This window comes from Lepus europaeus, chromosome 3, assembly GCF_033115175.1.
Source record: "Lepus europaeus isolate LE1 chromosome 3, mLepTim1.pri, whole genome shotgun sequence".
In the NCBI taxonomy this organism is placed as follows: Eukaryota; Metazoa; Chordata; class Mammalia; order Lagomorpha; family Leporidae; genus Lepus; species Lepus europaeus.
In genome coordinates this window covers 29,750,425-29,777,863 of record NC_084829.1, presented here as the reverse complement: position 1 = coordinate 29,777,863, position 27,439 = coordinate 29,750,425, and the positions used below count along the sequence as shown (strand labels likewise).

At 37.1% G+C, this 27,439-nt stretch overlaps 1 protein-coding gene across 1 annotated transcript; it reads left to right on the top strand.

Annotated features, from left to right (window-relative positions):
- The first annotated feature begins 337 nt into the window (after nt 1-337).
- On the top strand, nt 338-12,820 carry LOC133756451 (olfactory receptor 2H2-like). The gene is made up of 2 exons (XM_062187136.1): nt 338-1,178; nt 12,774-12,820. Exons 1-2 carry the CDS (start codon nt 338-340, stop codon nt 12,818-12,820), a joined length of 888 nt encoding a protein of 295 aa, XP_062043120.1.
- Nucleotides 12,821-27,439: the final 14,619 nt, after the last annotated feature.

Below are 27,439 nucleotides of genomic sequence, written 5' to 3'. Positions count from 1 at the left end.
GCAAAGAGCTGGATTGGAAGTACAGCAGCTGGACTTGAACCGGAACCCATATGGGATGCCGGCACTGCAGGCAGTGGCTTTACCCACTAAACCTCAGCACTGGCCCAGCTTACCTAGTTCTTTTACTGTGTTCATTGTTTTCATGATACTGTGCATTTGTCTCTTTTTCTATATAATAGGTCAGGTCAGCCTACATATTTTTAGCTTGTGTTATTTTATCTCTATCTTTGTTTCTCTCCATATAATTCCAGTATCTAAATGTTTACGTTTTAATTGGTTTGCTCCTTTTCCATTTTTTCTGATATTTTATTTTTCTTTCCACAGGAATAAAGTAGGAATGCTCAGTAAAGTTGATTCACAAGAAATGATGAAAGGGATTAATTTAAGTGCCCCAGCAGTTTTTATCTTACTGGGCTTTTCTGACTACCCGCAGCTGGAGAAGGTCCTACTTCTGGTGATCTCCATCATATATGCTCTGACACTGATGGGGAACACAGCAATAATACTTGTCTCATATTTGAGCCTCAAACTCCACACACCCATGTATTTCTTCCTTTCTAATCTCTCCTTCCTGTACCTCTGTTTCACAACCAGTGTTGTCCCACAGATGCTCTGGAACCTCAAGGGCCCTAGGAAGACCATTACTTATATTGGTTGTGTGATCCAGTTCTACATTGCTTTGGGCCTGGGCTCCACAGAGTGTATCCTCTTAACAGTTATGGCCTATAACTACTTCAATGTGATCTGTCGACCTCTCCACTATGGTGTTATCATGAACCCAAAGCTTCTCAAACAGGTAGCGGCTGTGGCCTGGATCAGTGGCTTTGTGGAGTTGACAATTCAGACCATTCTCATTTTCCATTTATCCCTCTGCAACCACCACAGGGTGGATGACTTCATATGCAAGGAGCCTGCCCTGATTAAAATTGCCTCTGTGGATACAGCCTTCCTGGAAAATGAGCTCTCCATATTTACTGTCCTCTGTGTGGTTATACCTCTGGGGCTTATTGTGGTCTCCCATGGCTGCATTGTTAGGAGTGTGCCAGGGATGAGCTCTGCTGAAGGCAGGAGAAGAGCATTTGGGACCTGTGGGTCTCACATGATTGTTGTGACTTTGTTCTTTGGAACTATCATGTCTGTCTACATTCAACCCAAAAGCCAGTACACACAGAACCACAGTAAATTCCTCACCCTCTTCTTTTTTTTATTAAACTTTTATTTAATGAATATAAATTTCCAAAGTATAGCTTATGGGTTACAATGGCTTCCCCCCTCCCGTAACTTCCCTCCCGCCCGCAACCCTCCCCTTTCCCGCTCCCTTTCCCCTTCCATTCATATAAAGATTCATTTTCAATTCTCTTTGTATACAGAAGATCAGTTTAGTATATATTAGGTAAAGATTTCAACATTTTGCCCATATAGCAACATAAAGTGAAAAAACTACCATTGGATTACTAATTATAGCATTAAATAGCAATGTACAGCACATTAAAGACAGAGATCCTACATAATTTTTTTTTCAAATTAATTAATTTTCTATGCCATTACCATTTTAACACCAGGTTGTTTTTTTTTTTTCATTTCCAATTCTCTTTATATACAGAAGATCACTTCAGTATATAATTAGTGAAGACCTCATCAGTTTGTGCCCACACAGAAACGCAAAGTATAAAAATACCGTTTCAGTACTAGTTATAGCATCACTTCGCTTTAGACGACACATTAGGGACAGATCCCACATGGGGTGTAAGTACACAGTGACTCCTGTTGCTGATTTAACAATTTGACACTCCTGTTCATGGCGTCAGTAATCTCCCTAGGCTCTAGTCATGAGTTGCCAGGGCTATGGAAGCCTTTAGAGTTCGCTGACTTTGATCTTATTCCGATAGGGTCATAGTCAAAGTGGAAGTTCTCTCCTCCCTTCGGAGAAGGGTACCTTCTTCTTTGATGGCCCCGTTCTTTCCACTGGGATCTCACTCACAGAGATCATTCATTTAGGTCTTTTTTTTTCCATGATATCTTGGCTTTCCATGCCTGCTATACTCTCATGGGCTCTTCCGCCAGATCCGAATGCCTTGAGGGCTGATTCTGAGGCCGGAGTGTTGTTTAGGACATCTGCCATCCTATGAGTCTGCTGTGTATCCCACTTCCCATGTTGGATCTTTCTCTCCCTTTTTGATTCTATCAGTTATTATTAGCAGATACTTGTCTTGTTTGTGTGATCTCTTTGACTCTTAGAGCTATCAGAGCTATCAATTGTGAGCTGAAATTGATCACTTGGACTAGTGCGATGGCATTGGTACATGCCATCTTGATGGGATTGTGTTGGAATCCCCTGGCACATTTCTAACTCCACCATTTGTGGCCAGTCCGATTGAGCATGTTCCAAATTGTTCATCTCCTCCCTCTCTTTTTCCACTCTTAGATTTAACAGGGATCACTTTTCAGTTAAAATTTAAACACCTGAGAATAATTGTGTGTTAATTACTGAGTTCAACCAATAGTACTAGAACAACAACAACAACAACAAATACTAAAAAGGATAAAGTATTACATTGTACATCTAAAGTCAGGACAGGAGCTGATCAGTTCATTGTTGCTTATAGTGTCCATTTCACTTAACAGGTTTCCCCTTTGGCGCTCAGTTGTCACCGATCAGGGAAAACAAATGATATTTTTCTCTTTGGGACTGGCTTAATTCACTCAGCATGATGTTTTCCAGATTCCTCCATCTTCTTGCAAATGACCGGGTTTTGTTGTTTCTTACTGCTGTATAGTATTCTATGGAGTACATGTCCCATAATTTCTTTATCCAGTCTACTGTTGATGGGCATTTGGGTTGGTTCCAGGTCTTAGCTATTGTGATTTGAGCTGCAATAAACATTAATGTGCAGATGGCTTTTTTATTAGCCAAATTAATTTCCTTTGGGTAAATTCCAAGGAGTGGGATGGCTGGGTTGTATGGTAGGGTTATGTTCAGGTTTCTGAGGAATCTCCAGACTGACTTCCATAGTGGCTTAACCAGTTTGGATTCCCACCAACAGTGGGTTAGTGTCCCTTTTTCCCCACATCCTCTCCAGCATCTGTTGTTGGTAGATTTCTGACTGTGAGCCATTCTAAGCGGGGTGAGATGGAACCTCATTGTGGTTTTGATTTGCATTTCTCTGATTGCTAGTGAAATTGAACATTTTTTCATGTGTCTGTTGGCCATTTGGATTTACTCTTTCGAAAAATGTCTATTGAGGTCCTTGGCCCATCTCTTAAGTGGGTTGTTTGTTTTGTTGTTGTGGATTTTCTTGATTTCTTTGTAGATTCTGGTTATCAACCCTTTATCTGTAGTATAGTTTGCGAATATTTTTTCCCATTTTGTTGTTTGCCTCTTCACTTTCCTGACTGTTTCTTTTGAAGTACAGAAACTTCGCAATTTGATGCAATCCCAAATGTTAATTTTGGTTTTGACTGCCTGTGCTGTTGGAGTATTTCCCAGGAAGTCTTTGACTGTGCCTATATCTTGCAGGGTTTCTCCAATGCTCTCTAATAATTTGATGGTTTCGGGTCATAGATTTAAGTCTTTAATCCATGTTGAGTGAATTTTTGTGTAAGGTGATAGGTATGGGTCTTGCTTCAAGCTTCTGAACGTGGAAATCCAATTTTCCCAGCACCATTTATTGAATAGACTGTCCTTATTCCAGGGATTAGATTTGGATCTTTGGTCAAATATAAGTTGGCTGTAGATGTTTGGATTGATTTCTGCTGTTTCTATTCTGTTCCATTGGTCTATCCATCTGTTTCTGTACCAGTACCATGCTGTTTTGATAACAACTGCTCTGTAGTATGTCCTAAAATCAGGTATTGTGATGCCTCCGGCTTTGTTTTTGTTGTACAGGATTGCTTTGGCTATTCGAGGTCTTCTGTGTCTCCATATGAATTTCAGCATCATTTTTTCCAGATCTGAGAAGAATGTCTTCGGGATCTTGATGGGTATTGCATTGAATGTATAAATTGCTTTTGGGAGGATAGACATTTTGATGATATTGATTCTTCCAATCCATGAGCATGGAAGATTTCTCCATTTTTTGGTATCCTCTTCTATTTCTTTCTGTAAGGTTTTGTAGTTTTCATCGTAGAGATCTTTAACGTCTTTGGTTAAGTTTATTCCAAGGTATTTGATTGTTTTTGTAGCTATTGTGAATGGGATTGATTTTAGAAGTTCTTCCTCAGCCGTGGCATTGCCTGTGTATACAAAGGCTGTTGATTTTTGTGCATTGATTTTATATCCTGCTACTTTGCCAAACTCTTCGATGAGTTCCAGCAGTCTCTTAGTAGAGTTCTTTGGGTCCCCTAAATAAAGAATCATATCATCTGCAAAGAGGGATCGTTTGAGTTCATCCTTCCCGATTTGTATCCCTTTAATTTCTTTTTCTTGCCTAATAGCTCTGGCCAAAACTTCCAGAACTATATTGAATAGCAGTGGTGAGAGAGGGCATCCCTGTCTGGTACCAGATCTCAGTGGAAATGCTTCCAACTTTTCCCCATTCAATAGGATGTTGGCTGTGGGTTTTTCATATATTGCTTTGATTGTATTAAGGAATGTTCCTTCCATACCCAGTTTGCTTAGAGTTTTCATCATGAAAGGGTGTTGTATTTTATCAAATGCTTTCTCTGCGTCTATTGAGAGAATCATATGGTTTTTCTTCTGCAGTCTGTTAATGTAGTGTATTACGTTGATTGTTTTGCGAATGTTGAACCATCCCTGCATACCGGGGATGAATCCCACTTGGTCTGGGTGGATGATCTTTGTGATCTGTTGTTGCATGCTATTGGCCAGAATTTTATTGAGTATTTTTGCATCTATGTTCATCAGGGATATTGGTCTGTAATTCTCTTTCAATGCTGCATCTTTCTCCTGCTTAGTAGAAAGAATTTGGGAGGATTCCCTCTTTTTCGATTGCTCTGAATAGTTTGAGAAGAATTGGAGTTAGTTCTTCTCTAAATGTCTGGTAGAACTCAGCAGTGAATCCATCTGGCCCTGGGCTTTTCTTTGTTGGGAGGGCCTTTATTACTGTTTCAATGTCTGTGTCAGTTATTGGTCTGTTTAGGTTTTCTATGTCTTCCTGGCTCAATTTAGGTAGGTTGTATGTGTCCAAGAATCTGTCCATTTCTGATAGATTTCCCTGTTTGCTGGCATACAAGTCCTTGTAGTAATTTCTGATGATTCTTTTTATTTCTGTGGCGTCTGTTGTTATGTTTCCCATTTCATCTCTGATCCTATTGATTTGGGTCTTTTCTCTTCTTTTTTTAGTTAGTTGGGCCAATGGGGTGTCCATTTTGTTTATTTTTTCAAAAAACCAGCTCCTCGTTTGGCTGATTTTTTGTAATGTTTTTTTGGATTCGATCCTGTTGATTTCTTCTTTGATTTTAATTATTTCTCTTCTCCTACTGGGTTTGGGTTTGGTTTGCTGCAGATTTTCTAGATCCTTGAGATGACTCGAAAGCTCATCTATTTGGTGCCTTTCCACTTTCTTGATGTAGGCACCTATTGATATAAACTTGCCTCTTAACACTGCTATTGTTGTATCCCATAGGTTTTGGTATGTTGTGCTGTTATCCTCATTTACTTCCAGAAAATTTTTGATTTCTCTTTTAATTTCTTCTATGACCCATTGTTCATTCAGGAGCATGTTGTTCAATCTCCATGTGTTTGCACGTGCTCTAGGGATTCCTGAGTTGCCAATTTCCAATTTCATTCCTTTGTGGTCTGAGAAGCTGCATGGTATGATTCTAATTCTTTTGAATTTGCTGAGACTTGCTTTATGGCCTAGTATGTGGTCAATCCTAGAGAGGGTTCCATGTACTGCTGGGAAGAATGTAAAGTCCTTAGATGTAGGATGAAATGATCTGTAGATATCTGTTAGATCCATTTGGGCTATAGTGTCATTTAAATCTACTGTCTCCTTGTTGATCTTCTGTCCTGTTGATCTGTCTATCTCTGAGAGTGGAGTATTGAAGTCGCCCAGTACTATTGTATTGGGGTCTAAGTCTCCCTTTAAGTCCCTTAACAAGTCTTTTCAATAAGCTGGTGCCCTGTAATTAGGTGCATATACATTGATAATCGTTATATCTTCCTGTTGAATGGATCCCTTAATCATTAAATAGTGCCCCTCTTTATCTTTCTTAACAGTTTTTGTGGTAAAGTTTATGTTGTCCGATATTAAGATGGCTACGCCCGCTCTCTTTTCATTTCTGTTGGCGTGGTATATATTTTTCCAGCCTTTCACTCTCAGCCTGTATGGATCATTGTTGGATAGATGGGTTTCTTGTAAGCAGCAAAAGGATGGGTTTTTTTCCTTAACCCAATCAGCCAATCGGTGTCTTTTAACTGGACAGTTCAAGCCATTAACATTCAATGTGACTATTGAGAAGGAGTAACTTTGCCCTGCCATTAGCCAAAGATACTTTCTAATATATGGTTTGAGATTCCTGTGATCTTTTGGTGTGAGGTTTCCTACCTTTACCTTCTTTCATATTGGTGACCGTGTTTCTGTGTTTCTGTATGTAACACATCTTTAAGCATCTTTTGCAGGGCTGGACGAGTGGCGACAAATTCTTTCAATGTCTGTTTGCTGTGAAAGGTCTTAATTTCACCTTCATTCATAAATGAGAGCTTTGCAGGATATAATATTCTGGGCTGGCAGTTTTTCTCTCTTAGTACCTGGGCTATGTCTCGCCATTCTCTCCTAGCTTGTAGGGTTTCTGAAGAGAAGTCAGCTGTGAGTCTAATTGGAGATCCTCTGCGAGTAATCTGGCGTTTCTCTCTTGCACATTTTAGGATCTTTTCTTTCTGTTTCACTGTGGTGAGTTTGATTACAACATGTCGTGGTGAGGATCTCTTTTGGTCATGTTTATTAGGGGTTCTATGAGCTTCCTGTATTAGGATGTCTCTGTCTTTCTCCAAACCTGGGAAATTTTCTGCTAGTATCTCACTAAAAAGGCCTTCTAATCCTTTCTCTCTCTCTCCATTTCTTCAGGTACTCCTAGAACCCGAATGTTGGGTTTTTTAAGAGTATCCTGTAGATTCCTGACAGTATTTTTTAGATTTCTGATTTCTTCTTCTTTTCTTTGATTTGATTGTTTCCTTTCCTGTTCTCTGTCTTCTAAGTCTGATATTCTCTCTTCTGCTTCGCCCATTCTGTTTTTAAGACTCTCTAATGTGTTTGTCATTTGATCTATTGAATTCTTCATTTCATTATGATTTCTCGTCACTATCAGAGTTTCTTGTTCCACTAGTTGTTTCATTTCATTTTGATTCCTCCTTAATATTTCATTTTCACGAGAGAGATTTTCTATCTTGTCCATGAAGGATTTCTGTAGTTCAAGAATTTGTTTTTGAGAACTTCTTAATGTTCTTATCAATTTTTTGAGATCCGCTTCTTGCATTTCTTCGATCTCATCATCTTCATAATCTTGAATTGGGGTGTCTTTTTCATTTGGGGGTGTCATAGTGTCTTCCTTGTTCTTGTTAGCTTGGTTTTTGCGTTTGTTGTTTGGCATGTTGGAGATATTTGGTTTCTTCACTGTGGTGTTTTTTCTTGTTACACTATGGCTCTATATTAAGTGGACTGTCTGCTTTCAGTGGTGCCTTAGAGGCTTGAGATGAGTGTGGACTGAGAGCTGTGTTTGGTTCCTCAGGGCTGAGGGTGTGTCAAAGATGACACTCCCAGGTTAGGTGTGGTAAATCTCTCTCTTTTTTGATTCAAAAGGGAAGTAATTCCGCACAGCTGAACGTAATTGGAGGTAGTTAGCAGGCAAATGATATACCCACAGGAGCCAGAGATCGGAAGCTCTTTCCCAAGGACCACACAAGGAATCTGTGCTGCCCTCAGTGTGGGCTCCAATTCTCCTGCAATCTCCCACTGGGTTGCCAAGTTAGATGCTAATCTCCTGTTATTTCACCCCTCCCCCCAGAGTCAGGTTTTTCTGCTAGGCTCAGGGCTGGTGCAGACCTGAGGTCGCCCTGCTTATGACGTATGTCCAAAATGGCGCCTGCTCTTTGTTTTGCTCGCCTTTGAGAGGTGAGCGGAGAGAGAGAAACTTGTGTCCGTATCGGTCGCTTTTTTTTTTCCTCTCTCTCTTCTAGTTAGCCTGGTGATCTTTTCCCCACGAAGTTTCAAGCCTTGTTCCCTCTAGCCTCCTCTTTCCGCTTGCCCGCTGGTGTCTTGGGCTATTGTGGTTCGGCTCACCTCGCGTTCCAGCGCTGGTGCGTTGAGTCTGCTGCTGGTGTCCCGAACTTGGGCTCCCACGCTCTCCACGCAGGTCCACTGTGAATCACTAGTTCCGGAAGAGTTTCCTATGCTGTTTCATCCCCTACTCTTCCTTGACCCTGTAGTATCTCCACTTATATTAACCTGTCTCTCTCTCCGGACTAATAGTGTGCTCCCTGCCTATTCCGCCATCTTGCCGCTCCCTCACCCTCTTCTATACTGTGGTGACACCCTCACTTAACCCTTTAATCTACACCTTGAGAAGGAAGTTAAGTGGGCAATAAAAAAGTTGCTGACAACAGACCCAAATGTAAGTGTATTTAGGACAAAATGTAAAATATACTCATGGAATTCCTAGGAATTTGAGGCTTTTGGCATGATCCAGTTTCTCTTTTCATTTATAATGAGCAGAGCTAAATTTGCTAAATAAAAGTGGATAGGAATTTCCTTCTGGTAACACCCTGAGTTTACCTACTGAATCTTTCTCATCCTCCTTTCTGGAACCTCTATGTATCCTTTTAAACTTATTTTCTGAAGAGTCTATGAACAGATAAATATTTGTGGATATGTGCATGTGTATATCATTATGGTTTTATTAACATAAGGGTTATTGTTCTAATGTCTAATGACATGTTGACACAGTTATGGCAAACATTTCTCATTACAGAATTGAATCTTATAAGTCATGGAGGTACAGTTTGTATCACAACTACAGAAGTTTGAATTACCTGAGAATGTTTATCTTCCTTTCCAGATCTCATATTCAATATTTCTCTGGGCAGTGGTGTTCTTTTCATAGTTTACATGAAAGTGTGAAGGCTTTCTCGAAAGCCACAATCATCTAACAGTTTTCCTCCTTTGGGGGATGTTGATTTTTATTCATTCAGAACAGTTATCTGAGATTAAGCGCACCCCGGATTTTTTTCTGATTTCTCCCATCCACAAAACAAGCAGTCAAGGGAGATAAGCCATGAGACTGAATTTTCATTGACCTGAAAACATTGATGAAGTGACATGGGTAACTCTGTAACTTTCTTAGGCATCCTGCAACAGCACAAAATAGTTCTCAATTCCTTTTGACAAACCTGTTAGCTCCAAACCTGGAATCTCAGACAAAATATGCAAATACAATTTTAAGTATTGGCATTAATTCTGCATGTTAAATTTCACAGGTGAACATAACTTTCAAAAAGTTTTAAAAATTTGTTTACTTATATGAAAGTCAGAGAGAGAAAGAGAGAGAGAGAAAGAGAGAGAGAGAGAGAGCGCTTTCATCTGCTAGTTCACTCTACAAATGCTTCCAACAGCCGGAGCTTGGCCAGGCTAAAGCCAGAATCCATGAACTCTCATGTGAGTGGCATGGACCCACGTACTTAGGCCATCACTGACTGCCTTTCCAGGAATAGCAGCAGGAAGTTGGATCTGAAGCAGAGTATCTGGGACTCAAACTGACACTTACATAAGGGATGTGGACATGTCAAGTGGTAGTTCAAGCCCCTGAACCACAGTGCCCACCACCTGAACATAGATTTAAAAATAACAAAAATATTAGCATCTGTCATTTATATGGTATTTATTTTTAATTGATATAATTTTGTAGAATTTATGAAAAAATTTCTCATGTTGAGCATAAAGGGTTTTTTTTGTAGAAAATTTTTATTTGATAAATATAAATTTCATAAGTACAACTTTTGGATTATAGCAGTTCTTCTCTCCATACTCACCATCCCACCCCCAAACCATCCCATTTCCTACTCCCTCTCCCATCCCATTCTTCATTAAGATTCATTTATTTTCATTTATTAAACTTTTATTTAATGAATATAAATTTCCAATGTACAGTTTATGGGTTACAATGGCTTCCCCCCTCCCATAACTTCCCTCCCACCCGCAACCCTCCCCTTTCCCACTCCCTCTCCCCTTCCATTCACATCAAGATTCATTTTCAATTCTCTTTATATACAGAAGATCAGTTTAGTATATATTAGGTAAAGATTTCAACAGTTTGCCCCCATATAGCAACACAAAATGAAAAAAAAATACTGTTGGAATACTAGTTATAGCATTAAATAAGAGTGTACAGCACATTAAAGACAGAGATCCAACATCATATTTTTTAAAAAATTAATTATTTTTCTATGCCATTTCCAATTTAACACCAGGGTTTTTTTTTTCATTTCCAATTATCTTTATATACAGAAGATCGATTCAGTATATAATTAGTAAAGATTTCATCAGTTTGTACCCACGCAGAAACACAAAGTGTAAAAATACTGTTTCAGTACTAGTTACAGCATCTATGCACATTAGACAACACATTAAGGACAGATCCCACATGGGATGTAAGTACACAGTGACTCCTGTTGTTGACTTAACAATTTGACACTCCTGTTCATGGCGTCAGTAATCTCCCTAGGCTCTAGTCATGAGTTGCCAGGGCTATGGAAGCCTTTAGAGTTCGCTGACTTTGATCTTATTCTGATAGGGTCATAGTCAAAGTGGAAGTTCTCTCCTCCCTTCAGAGAAAGGTACCTCCTTCTTTGATGGCCCTGTTCTTTCCACTGGGATCTCACTCGCAGAGATCTTTCATTTAGGTCATCTTCTTTTTTTTCTTTTTCATGGTATCTTGGCTTTCCATGCCTACAATACTCTCATGGGCTCTTCAGCCACATCCGAATGCCTTAAGGGCTGATTCTGAGGCCAGAGTGTTGTTTAGGACATCTGCCATTCTGTGAGTCTGCTGTGTATCCCACTTCCCATGTTGGATCTTTCCCTCCATTTTTGATTCTATCAGTTAGTATTAGCAGACACTTGTCTTGTTTGTGTGATCCCTTTGACTCTTAGACCTATCAGAGCCATCAGTTGTGAACTGAAATTGATCACTTGGACTAGTGAGATGGTACATGCCACCTTGATGGGATTGTATTGGCATCCCCTGGCACATTTCTAACTCCACCATTTGCGGCAAGTAAGATTGAGCATCTTCCAAATTATACATCTCCTCCCTCTCTTTTTCCACTCTTAAATTTAACAGGGATCACTTTTAAGTTAAAATAAACACCTAAGAATAATTGTGTCTTAATTACAGAGTTCAACCACTAGTACTAGAACAACAACTACAACAACAACAACAAATACTAAAAAGGATAAAGTATTACATTGTGCATCTAGAGTCAGGACAAGAGCTGATCAGTTCATTGTTTCTTATAGTATCCATTTCACTTCAACAGGTTTCTCCTTTGGTGCTCAGTTAGTTGTCGCCAATCAGGGAAAACAAATGATATTTGTCTCTTTGGGACTGGCTTAATTCACTCAGCATGATGTTTTCCAGATTCCTCCATCTTCTTGCAAATGACCGGGTTTTGTTGTTTCTTACTGCTGTATAGTATTCTATGGAGTACATGTCCCCTAATTTCTTTATCCAGTCTACTGTTGATGGGCATTTGGGTGGGTTCCAGGTCTTTAATTATCTTTATATACAGAAGATCAACTTAGTGTATACTAAGTAAACATTTAAATAGGTTGCACCCACACAGACACACAAAGTATAAAGAACTGTTTGAAGACTAGTTTTACAGTGATTTCTCAAAGTACAACACATTAAGGACAGAGGTCCTTCATAGGGAGCAAGTGCACAGTGACTCCTACTGTTGATTTAACAATTGACACTCTTATGACGTCAGTGATCACCCGAGCCTCTTGTGATGAGCTCCAAGACTATGATGGAAGCCTCTTGAGTCCACAAACTCTGACATTATTTAGACAAGGCCATAATCAAAGTGGAAGTTCTCTCCTCCCTTCAGAAAAGATACCTCCTTAATTATATTTAAACTAACTTTTTGAAGTATCCAAATGATTATTTATAAAATATAATTTGACTGGCATTAATAATTATAGCTATTTCATATTCAAATTAAAGTTTCCTTGGTGAATGAGGACATTCAAATGTCTAACAAGCAATATGATTACCAAAATAATTTAAAATCTTATAATTTTAAACATATAATGGGTGAAGACACTAATGAAAGTGATATTCCCAAACTCACATAAATCTTATTACTTCTATATAGTCTTTACCTTTTTAACGAATGATTTAATTTTTAGCTAAATTTTAATTTAATATAGCATAAATATAGAGGACAAACTACAAATGTAGAGCTCAGTGCATTTTCATACAGAGAAAAGGCCCTTATTATCGACATTCACTTCATTATCCACAAGTTAGAAGCTTGCCTTGAGCAACTTTTCAAGAATTCAGCATTCTTAGTAATTATTTGGGCAATACTTTTTATTGCTTATATGCTGTATTAAACTTGTATTTTAGAAATTATTCCAAATTTATAGTAAAATTTCATTTAACTGTAGCCAGCTTTCTTGATGTTAATACTACATGTCCTTAATATTAATGATCAAAATGAGAAAATTTATGTGGGTACAATTATACATGTTACATAAACCAAAAACCTAATTAGAATTTCAATTTTTAAAAATATGGTACTTTTTCTATTCCAGGATTCAACCCAGTGGTCCAAATTGAATTCAGTTGTTACATCTCTTAAACTATTTCAATCTATGACAGTATCATAGTGTTTCCTTGTCTTTTATGACTTTGACACTTTTGAAGAGTTCTGGTCAGATGGTTTGCAAAAATCTTCTTAAAACTGATACATAATAATTGTACATATTTATAGAGTAAAGTATGGTATTTCTATGCATGCATATAACATGTGATGACCAAGTCAGGTTAATTAGCACATCTGTTACCTCAATCATTTATGATTTCATTGTGTTGGGAACATTCAAAACCCTGTCTTCTAGCCTGCAAATTATTGTTACTCATAGTCTGAATTTGATTTTGCCTGGTTTTATCTCATTATTAGGTTGAAGTGCCCATATGTATTTATGGTAACAGAATGCATATGTTATCCTTGTTCTCTTGGTTAGGAAAGTATGTTAAGGGTGTTCTCAGTGTAAATTTACCAATTTTCCATTTGAAATTAAACAACTTAGGAGAAATACTTCATGTCTGAGGAAATACTCTGTGTCTCCTCAAATTGTCACCTTGTAATTTTAGCATCTGTTGGTGGATCTTACCTGCAACAGTTATTACTGTGGTATTTGTCTACTGTTAATTTTGTTTCCTTCATTCTTTCCATATTTCTCAATTAAAATTGAGAAATTTCAATTCATCCCTTTACTTTTTCCATCATTCCTTCCTCATTTCCTTTAATTAAGGATTTATTTTCCAAGATGGATGAATAGGGAAAAGTTGTGCTGCTTTGGATAAGGGAAAAATAGCAGAAAAAAGTGGAAGGAGTGCATTCCCAGGGGAGAGCTGGACAGAAATTTGCAATAGAAATTCTACTGAAGGAAGAGGGATGCCATGTATTAATGTGGAAGGTGTGGACATGCAGCAATGAGCCTGGACATAACCACTGCAGCTGAGAGCTGGGTAATACACCAGATTTAGAGAGCAAGGGGAAGATAGACTGCAGCAGCACAAGGCACCAGTGATATTGCCAGAGGCAGAGCCTTGTGGACCACACTATATTTGAGTCTGGCCCAGAACCTTAATGTGAGGCAAAGCATCTAACTAAACAATAAAAAGAGAAGCATGTTTCTTTTTCTCCAAATCCCCCACAAGGGCACCTGGAAATATGCAGGAATAGGCATAATTTTGACACCAGTAGTGGCTGTGGCACTTTACCAGAGAGAAATATACGAGTTTCTGATTGTTTTTTGAGTCTGGCACAGAGGGTTGACAGAGGACTGGGCACCTGCATAATACTGAGAAGTAGCCCCAGCCTCTCAACAAATCACAGGAGCTGGTGCTGAAATGTCAAGGTGGCATGTCCACAGGCATCTGACTATGGGGATATCAACACTCTCTCTGTGGACAATACAGAAAAAATTCAAAAAAGCTGAAATCATATCATGCATATTCTCTGTCCACAATGGGATGAAGCTGGAAATCAACAACTCAAAAAACTAGAATATATGCAAACACATGGAGACTGAAAAATACACCCCTGAATGAACAGGAAGTCATAGACGAAATCAATAGGGAAATTAAAAAAATCTGGAAATGAAAGAAGATGACAATACAACATATTGAAACTTATGGGAGATAGAAAAACAGTGTTATGAGTGAAGTTTATAGCAATTGGTGCCTACATCTAAAAACTGGTAAGGCACCAGATAAATGAGCTGTCAATGCATGTCAAGGACCTAGAAAAACAACAAACCAAACCCAAATTTAGTAGGAGGAAGGAAATAATTAAAATTGGAGTAGATATTAACAAAATTGAAACAAAAAACAATACAAAAGATCAGTGAAATAAAAAGCTGGTTTTTGAAAAAGTAAAACTGATATAGCATTGGAAAAACTATACAAAAAAGAGGGAGAAATCACAATTCAAGAAAATCAAAGATGAAAAAGGAAAGATAGCAACAGACACCAAAGAAGTAAAAAGAATCATCAGGAATTACTACAAAGAGCTGTATGCCAACAAATCAGAAAATCTAGAAGAAATGGTTAGATTCCTGAACACATACAATCTACCAATGTTGAGTAATGGACATATAATACATAAACAGACAAATAAGCAAGATGGAAATTGAATCAGTAATAAAGACCTTCTCAAAAAAGAAAAACCCAGGACCAGATGGCTTTACTGCTGAATTCTTCCAGACATTTAAGGAAGAACTAACTCTAATTCTTTTCAAGCTATTCAAGACAATTGAAAGGAGGGAAAGCTCCCACATTCCTTCCATGAGTATAGCATCACCCTAATTCCTAAACCAGAACTTTTTGGAAAAGACCCCAGAAGCATAGGCAAGCAAAGCTCAAATTGACAAATGTGATTACATCAAACCAAGAAGCTCTTGTACCATAAAAAAACATAAAACAGGGCTCCAAGATGGTGGAATAGGGAGGGAGCTCACTGATAATCTGGGAAAAGATAGTTTAATAAAAGTGGAGATAACATTAGTCTGAGGGAAAGGTTAGGGAAAAACTGCAGAGAAAACTCTTCCAGAATTAGAGGAACACAGTGGACCAATGTGGAGGGCACAGGCACCCATGGCTCAGGATCCCAGCTTCCGAGTCTATGCATAAGCACTGGAAAGAGAAGTGAGGTAAAACTGCAGTAGCCTGAGAAACTGGCGGAAAAGTGGCAGGAAGAGCCCAGAGGAAACGAGGCTTGAAGCCCCTTGGGGGAAAGTACACCAGCCTAACAAGAGGAGAGAGAAATAAATAAATAAAAGGGACTGGTATGGACACAATTCTCTCTCTCCACTCACCTTACAAAGGCGAGCAAGATAATAGAGCAGGTGCCCTTTTTGGACATATGTAACAGCTGCACCAGCTCGGTGCTGTGCCTGCCCTCAGCCAAGCAGGAAAAAACCTGACTCTGGTGGGGAGAAATAATAGGAGACTAAGACCTAGTGAATGTGTGGAGCTTATGAATTGGGACTGTGAAAAAAAAACAACAACTGAGGGTGAGTGGGAGAACTTACAGTGTGGCTAAGGCATGAGTAGTCTCTGGTAGACGGGACAAATTCGGGTGGCTTTGGATACCAGGTGAGAGACATTGCAGGGTAATCTGTGGTTACACTGAGGACAGCACAGATCCTTTGTGTGGTGCTTGGGACAGAGCAGATGGATATTATATCCACTGGGGCTAGCACTCAGGCACTGATTGCCATCAAGGAGATGAGCTCAGCTAAGTGGAAATACTTCCCTTCTGAATTAAAAAAAAGAGAGAAGATTTACCACACCAAACCTGGGTGTGTCACATTTGGCACACCCTTAACCCTGAAGAACTGAACAGAGCTCTCTGGCCACACCTACCACAAGCCTCTAGAGATTCACCAAAAGCAGACAGTCCACTTAATACAGAGTCATAGTATAATGAAAAAAGCCACCACAGTGAGGAAAAAAGAAGAACATAGAATATCTCCACAATGTCAAACAACAAATGGAGAAAATGAGGAAACAAGAATAAGGAAGACATTATGACGCATAATGAACATAACACTCCAATAGAAGATTATGAAGATGATGAGATAGAAGAAATAAAAGATACAGATTTAAAAAATTTATGAAAAGAACATTTAGAAGTTATCAAAAACAAATGCATGAACTACAGAAATTAATACAGGACAGGACATAAAATCTCTCTCATGAAAACGAAATCTTTTTTTTTTATTAAACTTTTATTTAATGAATATAAATTTCCAAAGTACAGCTTATGGATTAAAATGGCTTCCCCCCTCCCATAACTTCCCTCCCACCCCCAACCCTCCCCTTCCCCATTCCCTCTCCCCTTCCATTCACATCAAGATTCATTTTCAATTCTCTTTATATATAGAAGATCAGTTTAGCATATATTAAGTAAAGATTTGAACAGTTTGCCCTCACATAGCACACAAAGTGAAAAAACTACCGTTGGAGTACTAGTTATAGCATTAAATAACAGTGTACAGCACATTAAAGACAGAGATCCTACATAATATTTTTTAAAAATTAATTTTCTATGCCATTTCCAATTTAACACCAGGTTTTTTTCCCATTTCCAATTATCTTTTTATATAGAAGATCGATTCTGTATAGAATTAGTAAAGATTTCATCCGTTTGCACCCACACAGAAACACAAAGTGTAAAAATACTGTTTCAGTACTAGTTATAGCATCACTTCACATTGGACAACACATTAAGGACAGATCCCACATGGGATGAAAGTACATAGTGACTCCTGTTGTTGACTTAACAATTTGACACTCTTGTTTAGGGCGTCAGTAATCTCCCTAGGCTCTAGTCATGAGTTACCAAGGCTATGGAAGCCTTTAGAGTTCGCTGACTTTGATCTTATTCCGATAGGGTCATAGTCAAAGTGGAAGTTCTCTCCTCCCTTCGGAGAAAGGTACCTCCATCTTTGATGGCCCCGGAAAACGAAATCTTAAGGAGGAATCAAAATGAAATGAGGAATTTAGTAGAAAATGAAATTAAGATATTGAAGAGAAATCAAAATGAAATGAAGAATTCAATAGAACAAATGAAAAACACATTTGAGAGCCTTAAAAACAGAATCAGTGAGATAGAAGAGAGAACATTGTACTTAGAAGACAGAGCACAGGGAAGTACACAGTCAAACCAAAGAAAAGAAGAGGAAATTAGAAATCTAAAAATATTGTTGGGAATCTACAGGATACTATTAAAAAACTCAACATTCGGGTTCTAGGAGTTCCTGAAGGCATGGGGAGAGAGAAAGGATTAGAAGGCCTTTTTAGTGAGATACTAGCAGAAAATTTCCCAGGTTAGGAGAAGGAAAGAGACATCCAAGTACAGGAAGCACATAGAACCCAGAATAAACATGACCAAAAGAAATCCTCATCACGACACATTGTAATCAAACTCAACACAGTGAAACACAAATAAAAGATTCTAAAATGTGCAAGAGAGAAACGCCAGATTACTCTCAGAGGATCTCCAATTAGACTCACAGCAGACTTATCAGAAACCCTACAGGCTAGGAGGGAATGGCAAGATATAGCCCAAGTATAAAGAGAAAGAAACTCCCATCCCTGAATATTATACCCTGCAAAGCTCTCATTTGTGAATGAAGGTGAAATAAAGAGCTTTCATAGCAAACAGAAGTTGAAAGAATTTGTGACCACTCATCTATTCCTGCAAAAGTTACTTAAAGATTGTTACACACAAAACACAGAAACACTGCCTCCAATATGAAAGCAGGTAAAGGAAAAAAAAATCTCCCAGTAAAAGATCACAGGAAGTTCAAAGCATATATTAGAAATATCTTTGGGAAAATGGCAGGGCAAAGTCACTACTTATCAATAGTCACATTGAATGTAAACGACCTTAACTCTCCAGTTAAAAGACACAGACTGGCTGAATGGATTAAACAAACAAAACCCATCTACTTTCTGCTTACAAGAAACATATCTTTCCAACAAAGATGCATGCAGATTGAAAGTGAAAGGTTGGAAAAGATATACCATGCCAACAGAAATGTAAAAAGAGCGGGCATAGCCATCTTAATATCAGACAACATAAACTTTAACAAAAAAACTGTTAAGAGAGACAAAGAGGGACACTATATAATGATTAAGGGATCAATTCAACAGGAAGATATAACAATTATCAATGTATATGCACCTAATTACAGGGCACCAGTTTATTTAAAAGATATGCCAAGGAACTAAAAGGGAGACTTAGACTCCATTACAATAGTATCGGGGGACTTCAATACTCCACTCTCAGAAATAGACAGATAACCAGACAGAAGATCAACAAGGAAACAGTAGATTTACTCGACACTATAGCCCAAATGGATCTAATAGATATCTACAATACTTTTCATCCTACACTTAGAGAATACACATTCTTCTCAGCAGTACATGGAACCTACTCTAGGATTGACCACATACTAGGTCATAAAGCAAGTCTCAGCAAATTCAAAAGAATTAAAATCATACCATGAATCTTTTAATACCACAGTGGATCAGTCTGGATATCAGTAACTCAGGAATCCTTAGAACATATGCAAACACATGGAGACCAAACAACATACTCCTGAATGAACCCTTGGTCATAGAAGAAATCAAAAGAGAACTCAAAAACTTTCTGGAAGTAAATGAGGATAACAACACAACATACCAAACTTATGGGATACAGCAAAAGCAGTGTTAAGAGGAAAGTTTACAGCAATACGTGCCTACAAAAAGAAATTGGAAAGGTACCACATAAATTAGCTATTAATGCATCTCAAGGATCTAGAAAAACTGCAGCAGACCAGACCGAAAACTAGTAGGAGAAGTGAAATTATTAAAATTAGAGAAGAAATCAACATAATTGAATAAAAAAACATTACAAAAGATCAGCACAACGAAGAGCTGGTTTTTTGAAAAAATAAACAAAATTGACACCCCATTGGCCCAAGTAACTAAAATAAGAGAAGAAAAGACACAAATCTATAAAATCAGAGATGCAAAAGGAAATGTAACAACAGACACCACAGAAATAAAGTCATCAGAAATTACTACAAAGAGTTTTATGCCACCAAACAGGGAAATCTATAAGAAATGGATAGGTTCCTGGACACATCCAACCTATTGAAATTGAACCATGAAGACATAGAAAACCTAAACAGACCCATAACTGAGACAGAAATTGAATAAGTAATAAAATCCCTTCCAAGAAAGAAAAGCCCAGGAGCAGATGGATTCACTGCTGAATTTTACCAGATATTTAAAGAAGAACTAACTCCAATTCCCAAACTATTCAGAACAATCGAGTAAGAGGGAATCCTCCCAAAATCTTTCTATGAAGCCAGCCACATCTTATTTCTTAAACCTGAAAAGATGCAACATTGAAAGAGAATTACACACCAATTTCCCTGATGAACATAGATGCAAAAATCCTCAATAAAATTGTGGCCAATAGAATGCAACAACACATAAGAAAGATCATCCACCAAAACCAAGTGGGATTTACCCCTGGTATTCAGGGATGTTTCATTGTCTGCAAATAAATCAACGTGATACACCACATTAACAAACTGCAGAGGAAAAACCATATGACTATCTCAATAGATGCAGACAAAGCATTTGATAAAATACAACACCCTTCCATAATGAAAACTCTAAGCAAGCTGGGTGTGGAAGGAACATTCCTCAATACAATCAAAGCAATTTATGAAAAATGCAGGGCCAGCATCCTATTGAATGGGGAAAAGTTGGAAGTATTTCCACTGAGATATGGTACCAGACAGGGATGCCCACTGTCACCATTGCTATTCATTGTAGTACTGGAAGTCTTATCCAGAGCCTTTAAACAAGAAAAAGAAATTAAAGGGATATAAATTGGGAAGAAAGAAGTCAAATTAACCCTCTTTGCAGATGATATGAATATTTAAGGGATCTAAGGAACTCTACTAAGAGATTATAGGAACTAATAGAAGAGTTTGGCAAAGTAGCAGGATAAATCAATGCAAATAAATCAACAGCCTTATTATATACAGGCAATGTCCCTGCTGAGAAAGAACTTCTAAGATCAATCCCTTTCAGAATAGCTACAAAAACAATCAAATACCTTGGAATAAACTTAACCAAAGACGTTAAACATCTCTACAATGAGAATTACAAAATCTTAAAGAGAGAAATATGAGGATACAAAAAATGGAAAAATCTTCCATGCTCATGGATTGGAAGAATCAATATCAACAAAATATCCATTTTCCCAAAAGCAAGTTATAGATTCAATGCAATACCAATCAAAATACCAAAGACATTCTTCTCAGATCTGGAAAAAATGATGCTGAAATTCATATGGAGGCACAGGAGACCTCGAATAGCTAAAGCAATTTTGTACAACAAAAAACAAAGCCTGAGGCATCACAATACCAGATTTCAGGACATAACAGGGCTTTTATAACCAAAACAGCATGGTACTGGTACAGAAACAGATGGATAGACCAATGGAACAGAATTGAAACAACAGAAATCAATCCAAACATCTACAGCCAGCTCATATTTGATTAAGGTTCTAAAACTAATTCCTGGAGCAAGGACAGTGTATTCAACAAATGGTGGCAGGAAAACTAGATTTCCACATGCAGAAGCATGAAGCAAACCCCTACCTTTCACCTTACACAAAAATCCACTCAACATGGGTTAAAGATCTAAATCTATGACCTGACACCATCAAATTATTAGAGAGCATTGCAGAAACCCTGCAAGATATAGGCACATGCAAAGACTTCTTGTAAAAGACTCTGGAGGCACAGGCAGTCAATGTCAAAATTAACAATTGGGATTGCATCAAATTGAGAAGTTTCTGTACTTCAAAAGAAACAGTCAGGAAAGTGAAGAGGCAACCAACAGAATGGGAAAAAATATTTGAAAGCTATGCAACCAATACAGGTTTAATTACCAGAATCTACAAAGAGATTAAGAAACTCCACCACAACAAAACAAGCAACCCACTTAAGAGATGGGCCAAGGACCTCAATAGACATTTTTCAAAAGAGGAAATCCATATGGACAATAGACACCTGAAAAAATGTTCAGGACCACTAGCAATCAGAGAAATGCAAATCAAAACCACAATGAGGTTTCACCTCACCCAGCATAGAATGGCTTACATACAGAAATCTACCAACAACAGATGCTGGCGAGGATGTGGGTAAAAAGGACACTAACCCACTGTTGATGGGAATGCAAACTGGTTAAGCCACTATGGAAGTCAGTCTGGAGATTCCTCAGAAACCTGAATATAATCCTACCATACAACCCAGCCATCCAACTCCTTGGAATTTACCCACAGGAAATTAAATTGGCAAGTAAAAATACCATCTGCACATTAATGTTTATTGCAGCTCAATTCACAATAACTAAGACCTAAATCAACTTAAATGCCCATCAAGAGAAGACTGGATAAAATATTATGTGATATATACTCTATATAATATTATACAGGAGTAAAAAAGAATAAAATTCGGTCATTTGCAACAAAATGGAGTAATCTGGAAAACATCATGCAGAGTGAAATAAGCAATCCCTAAAGGACAAATATCATATGTTATCCCTGATCGGTAACAACTAACTGAGCACCTAAAAGGAAATCTGTTGAGGTGAAATGGACACTATGAGAAACAATGACTTGATCAGCACTTGTGTTGACTATTGAGGAACAAATTACTGCTTTATTCCTTTTAGTATTTTCTTTTTCTACTTAATACCATTGGTTGAACTCTTTAATTAACACACAATTATTTTTAGGTGTTTAAATTTATGTGTAAAGTGATCCCCGTTAAATATAACAGTGGGAATAAGAGAAGGAGGAGATGTATAGCCCCTTATGGTATTGTTAGAAACGTGCCAGTGGGTTACAATTCAATTCCATCAGGGTGTCATGTACCAATACCATCTCACTAGTCAAAGTGATCAGTTTCATATCATTACTAATCATAGTGATAGGATTGAGTGTCAAAGGGATCACATAAACAAGACTAGTGCCTGCTAATACTAACTGATTGAATTAAAAAGGGAGAGAATGATCCAACATGGAAAGCAGGATACACAGCAGCCTCATAGAATGGCAGATGTCCTAAACAGCACTCTGGCCTCCGAATCAGACCTTAAGGCATTCAATCCAGCTAAAATCCCATGAGAGTTTTTCAGGCATAGAAAAACCAAAACACTGTGGAAAATAAAAAAATGACCTAAATGAAAGATCTCTGTGAGTGAAATCCCAGCGAAAAGAATGGGCCATCAAAGAAGGAGATACATTTCTCTAAAGGGAGGAGAGAACTTCCACTTTGACTATGACCTTGTCTAATAAGATCAGAGCTGTCGAACTCAAGAGGCTTCCATAGTCTTGGCAGCTCATGACCAGAGCCTAGGGAGATTACTGACGCCATAAACAAGAATGTCAATTGTTAAATCAACAACAGGAATCACTGTGCACTTACTCCTCATGTAGGATCTTTGTCCTTAATGTGTTGTACTATGTCAATTAACGGTATAATTAGTACTCAAGCAGTACTTTATATTTTGTTTTTCTCTGTCAGTTCAAACTGTTGAAATCTTTGCTTAGTATATACTAAATTGATCTTCTGTATGTAAATATAATTGAAAATGAATCTTGATTTGAAATGGATGGGAGAGGGAGTGGGAGATTGGATAGTTGCAGGTGGAAGGGAGGTTATGGGTTAAAAGCTGCTATAATCCAAAAGTTGTACTTTGGAAATTTATATTTATTAAATAAAAGTTAAAAAAAGAAAAAAGCAACATAAATAAATCTTTTTAAAAAATTTAAAAAAACAAAGTGAAGAGAAAACTGACAGAATGGGCAAAAATAATTGCAAACTTTGCAATTAATAAAGGATTAATAGCAGGAATCTATAAATAGCTCAAGAAACTCAACAAGAACAAAACTAGCAATCCAGTTAAGAAATGTGCAATGGACTTTAACAGACATTTTTCAAAAGAGGAATTTCAAATGGCCAAGAGACACATTTAAAAATACTCAGGGTCACTAGCCATCACGGAAATATAACTCATAACCACAATGAGGTTTCACCTCACCTGAGTTACAACGGCTCTCATATAGAAATTAACAATTAATGCTGTTGAGGATATGGAGAAAAAGGTACCATAATACACTGGGAATGTATACTAGTGTAGCTGTTGTGGAAGATATTATGGAAATTCCTCAGAAATCTGAAAATAGATTTATCATATGATCACCCATCCCACTCTTGGAAATTTACCCAAATGTAAAGAAATCAGCATATGAAAGAGTTATCTGTACTCACATGGTTATTGTAATTCAATTTACAATAGCCAAGATATGGAATCAAGTCAGATGTCAATCAGCTGATGACTGGACAAAGAAGTTGTGATATATACATATATATATATATATACACACATATATATATATATTGATATCTGTATCTATCTATATATAAATAGTATTGAATATTACTAGGCTGTAAACAAAGAATGAAATCACATCTTTTGCGATAAAATGGATGCAACTGGAAACCATTATAGTTAGTGAAATAAGCCAGTCCTAAAAAGACAAATATCATATGTTTTTCCTGATCTCTAGTAACTAACAGAATACCAAAAATGTAGTGTATAGGAGTGAACTTGACATTTTGAGATTTGATGATTATTTACAGCCCTTGTCTCTATTGTAAAACAGTGCTTTTTTCTTCTTAAAAATGGACTACTCAATATTTATTTTATGGATTATTACACAATATTATCATTAATTGTTCTGTTGCTCAAATTCTTTCAACTTTGGCCATTAGAAGGTCATTCTTGTTAGCTCTTGTGCTTTTTCAACATGCTTATCCTTTTACAAACTCTTTCTGACATCACAAGATACTTCAAGACTTCGAGGTAATTTTGTATTTACCTTACTTTAATCCTGAAATTTACCATTTATCCAAGGAGCCAAGGTCATTTTTATTAGAGAATGATAATTTGAAATAAAATATAGGAACATTTTGCATCATAACAAACAGATATTATGCTTGTTACTGAAGATATGTTAATCTATTCATACACATTTTACTACCATTTGTCTCTCCCTCTGTGATACTATATATGTATATTTAAAACCATGAGGTCATACCAATACCATCAATTCATGTAACATCACAAAATTCATTCAGATATCCTCTCATTATTTATTTACAATTTTTTTCTGACAGTGAAAAAACTGACTTACATTTTGTAGATTACTTAGTAACATATTTTAATAAAATATAGAGTAGTTTAAGAATAGCTATCTAAACTTAACATGGGAAAGATACAGTAACTAGAAGATGGGATTTGTGTAGAGCTCTTTTTGTGTCCTTGCAGTATTTCTTCAAAACACTTGTTTCCTCAATGTCACCTAGGTGAGTATTTTTCATCCTTTAATGTGGTTGTGTTATTTATTTTGGAAATTTAAATTTTATTGAATTTTAAATCACATTTATGTTACAATCACATTCTGATAGATAATAGTTAATTTTTAATTAATTATAATTTTAATTAATCTGAGGAGTAATACTTGAAAAACTACTATGTTTCTAAGAAAACTTTACAGAAAGATGTATTCAGAGAATTGTCATCTATTCTTCATCCCAACTGTTTTCTTTCTATTAATGCATATTTTACTTTATTACTAGCTTCCTTACTTGAAGAATAGCATCCTATAGATATTCTTTTATATTGTTTTTCCACTAAACAACATAGACTTGGAATCACCAAAATTTGGCTCATAGAGAATATAAATTACCAAAATACTAACAAATTAGTCTATTATAGAGCTAAGACATTTCACAGTTGCTGAGCCAACCACTTAAAGGTGAGTAATATATCATCTTGCAATTGAACAAATGGGTGAGGAAAATGTAATAATGTTTGATTAATTATTAATATAAAATATAATAAAAGAGAATAAATTACAAATGCATAGAAGAATGGTTTCTCTGCACAAATATAGCAGCAATGTATAAAAGTCAAAGAAATAAGTTCTATAAATAAATAAAACATTTTCAAAATATATTGAAATACTAAGGTAAATATTGCATAGGAGAATGCAGAGTAAAGGATAAAAACAATAAAATCTATGTGAAAACTAGTCAAAAGAAAGCAGGCACAGTTATACTGATAATCAGACCAGGTAGAATTTAGGAGAAAATTGTTACTAAGTGCGGGGCATGACTGCAGCCATGGCGTGGCCAGGCCAGGCCCAGGGGCTCTGCATACGCAGCTGCCCCCAGGTGCCCCCGCCCGAGCTGCACGGAACGGAGCCGCGCGGAGCCAAGTAAGATGGTGCCCAGAGGAAGTAAGATGGGCAGAATCCAAAGTTGTTTAGCACTAAAACTATTTGGCTGCACAACATCAGGGGAGGTAACAAAACTAGTAACAAGTGTATAGACATGGCTAGTCCTATAGAAATCCCCCTGTAGGTGATTTTTTAAGTGATTTGTTGGTCCTTAGCCCTGCCCCAATGACTCTGTAGTTTTGTGCTATAAAAGGTACTATTATGCACAAAGTAAATGAGTTCTTGCTACTAGACTTGGCTCCCCACTGCGTCTGACTGTCTCCGGGATTGGGAGGCTGGGGAATGGGCGAGCGGCGCACTCACGTTTCCTCGGACCCAGTCCATCCTGTGTGGGTGGACTAAGACCCTGCAACTAAGCATAAGGAGAGACATTTCATAATGTGAAAATACATCGTCAACTAGGAATTTGTACTAATCCTGATTTTATAGTCAAGATAACATAGTTTCAAAAAATGATGCAAAACCTGAGAAATAAAAATGAGAACCAGGCAAATTCACAACTGTAATTATTACCTGACAGAAAAGACCTACAAACTTAAGTGAATAAGACAAAAGTATGTGTGAAGACCATCTTTAAAAAATTATCTAATAATGAACCCTAAAGGCTTCCATAGCCTTGGCAACTCATGACTAGAGCCTAGGGAGATTACTGACGCCATGAACAGGAGTGTCAAATTGTTAAGTCAACAACAGGAGTCACTGTGTACTTACATCCCATGTGGGATCTGTCCTTAATGTGTTGTCCAATGTGAAGTAATGCTATAACTAGTACTGAAAGAGTATTTTTACACTTTGTGTTTCTGTATGGGTGCAAACGGATGAAATCTTTACTTAGTATATACTGAATTGATCTTCTGTATATAAAGATAATTGTAAATGAAAAAAAAACCTGGTGTTAAATTGGAAATTGCATAGAAAATTAATTAATTTTTTAAAAATATCATGTAGGATCTCTGTCTTTAATGTGCTGTACACTGTTATTTATTGCTATAACTAGTACTCCAACAGTATTTTTTCACTTTGTGTGCTATGTGAGGGCAAACTGTTCAAATCTTTACTTAATATATAGTAAACTGATCTTCTGTATATAAAGAGAATTGAAAATGAATCTTGATGTGAATGGAAGGGGAGAGGGAGCAGGAAAGGGGAGGGTTGCAGGTGAGAGGGAAGTTATGCGGGGTGGGGGAGCCATTGTAATCCATAAGCTGTACTTTGGAAATTTATATTCATTAAATAAAAGTTTAAAAAAATTATCTAATAACTAACAAGGAAGCATTGGCATCAGAAAATACATACACATATCTTCAAGCATGTGCAGAATATTTATAAGGTGTTCACACTATATACTGAATAATAAAGAAAGCCTGAGATCAAAAGCATAGGGTATTTTATATGACAAAATTGAATCAAAATAGAAACAAGTAAAAATAATGGAATAAGTATTAATGTTTTTAAAAATACCTAAGAATTTCAAACATATTCTTTTTAAAAAATTATTTGAGGAATAGAAACTTCATGCATTTCATATATACAGTTTTAGGGACATAGTGATTCTTCCCATCTGACCTTCGCTCCCACCCAGACTCCCATCCCTCTTCCTCCTCCTTCTACTATTCCCATTTTTATTTTTGAGACTTCTAGATTTGTCTTTTTGGGATTTGCTTTTTTCATTAAGTATCATTGTTTTCAGTTACATCTATTTTGTTGCAAATGAAAGGATTTTATTTGTTTTTTACCACTGTGTATTATTCCATAGTATGTATATACCATATTTTCTTTAGCCAGTCTTCCACTGATGGACATCTG

What these genes read in the sequence shown, in the direction of transcription:
- LOC133756451 (XM_062187136.1), top strand. Translation starts at nt 338, where the DNA reads ATGCTCAGTAAAGTTGATTCACAAGAAATGATGAAAGGGATTAATTTA. An exon ending in CCAGTACACACAGAACCACA is followed by an intron (nt 1,179 to 12,773) that starts GTAAATTCCTCA and finishes TTTCTATTCCAG; the next exon opens with GATTCAACCCAGTGGTCCAA.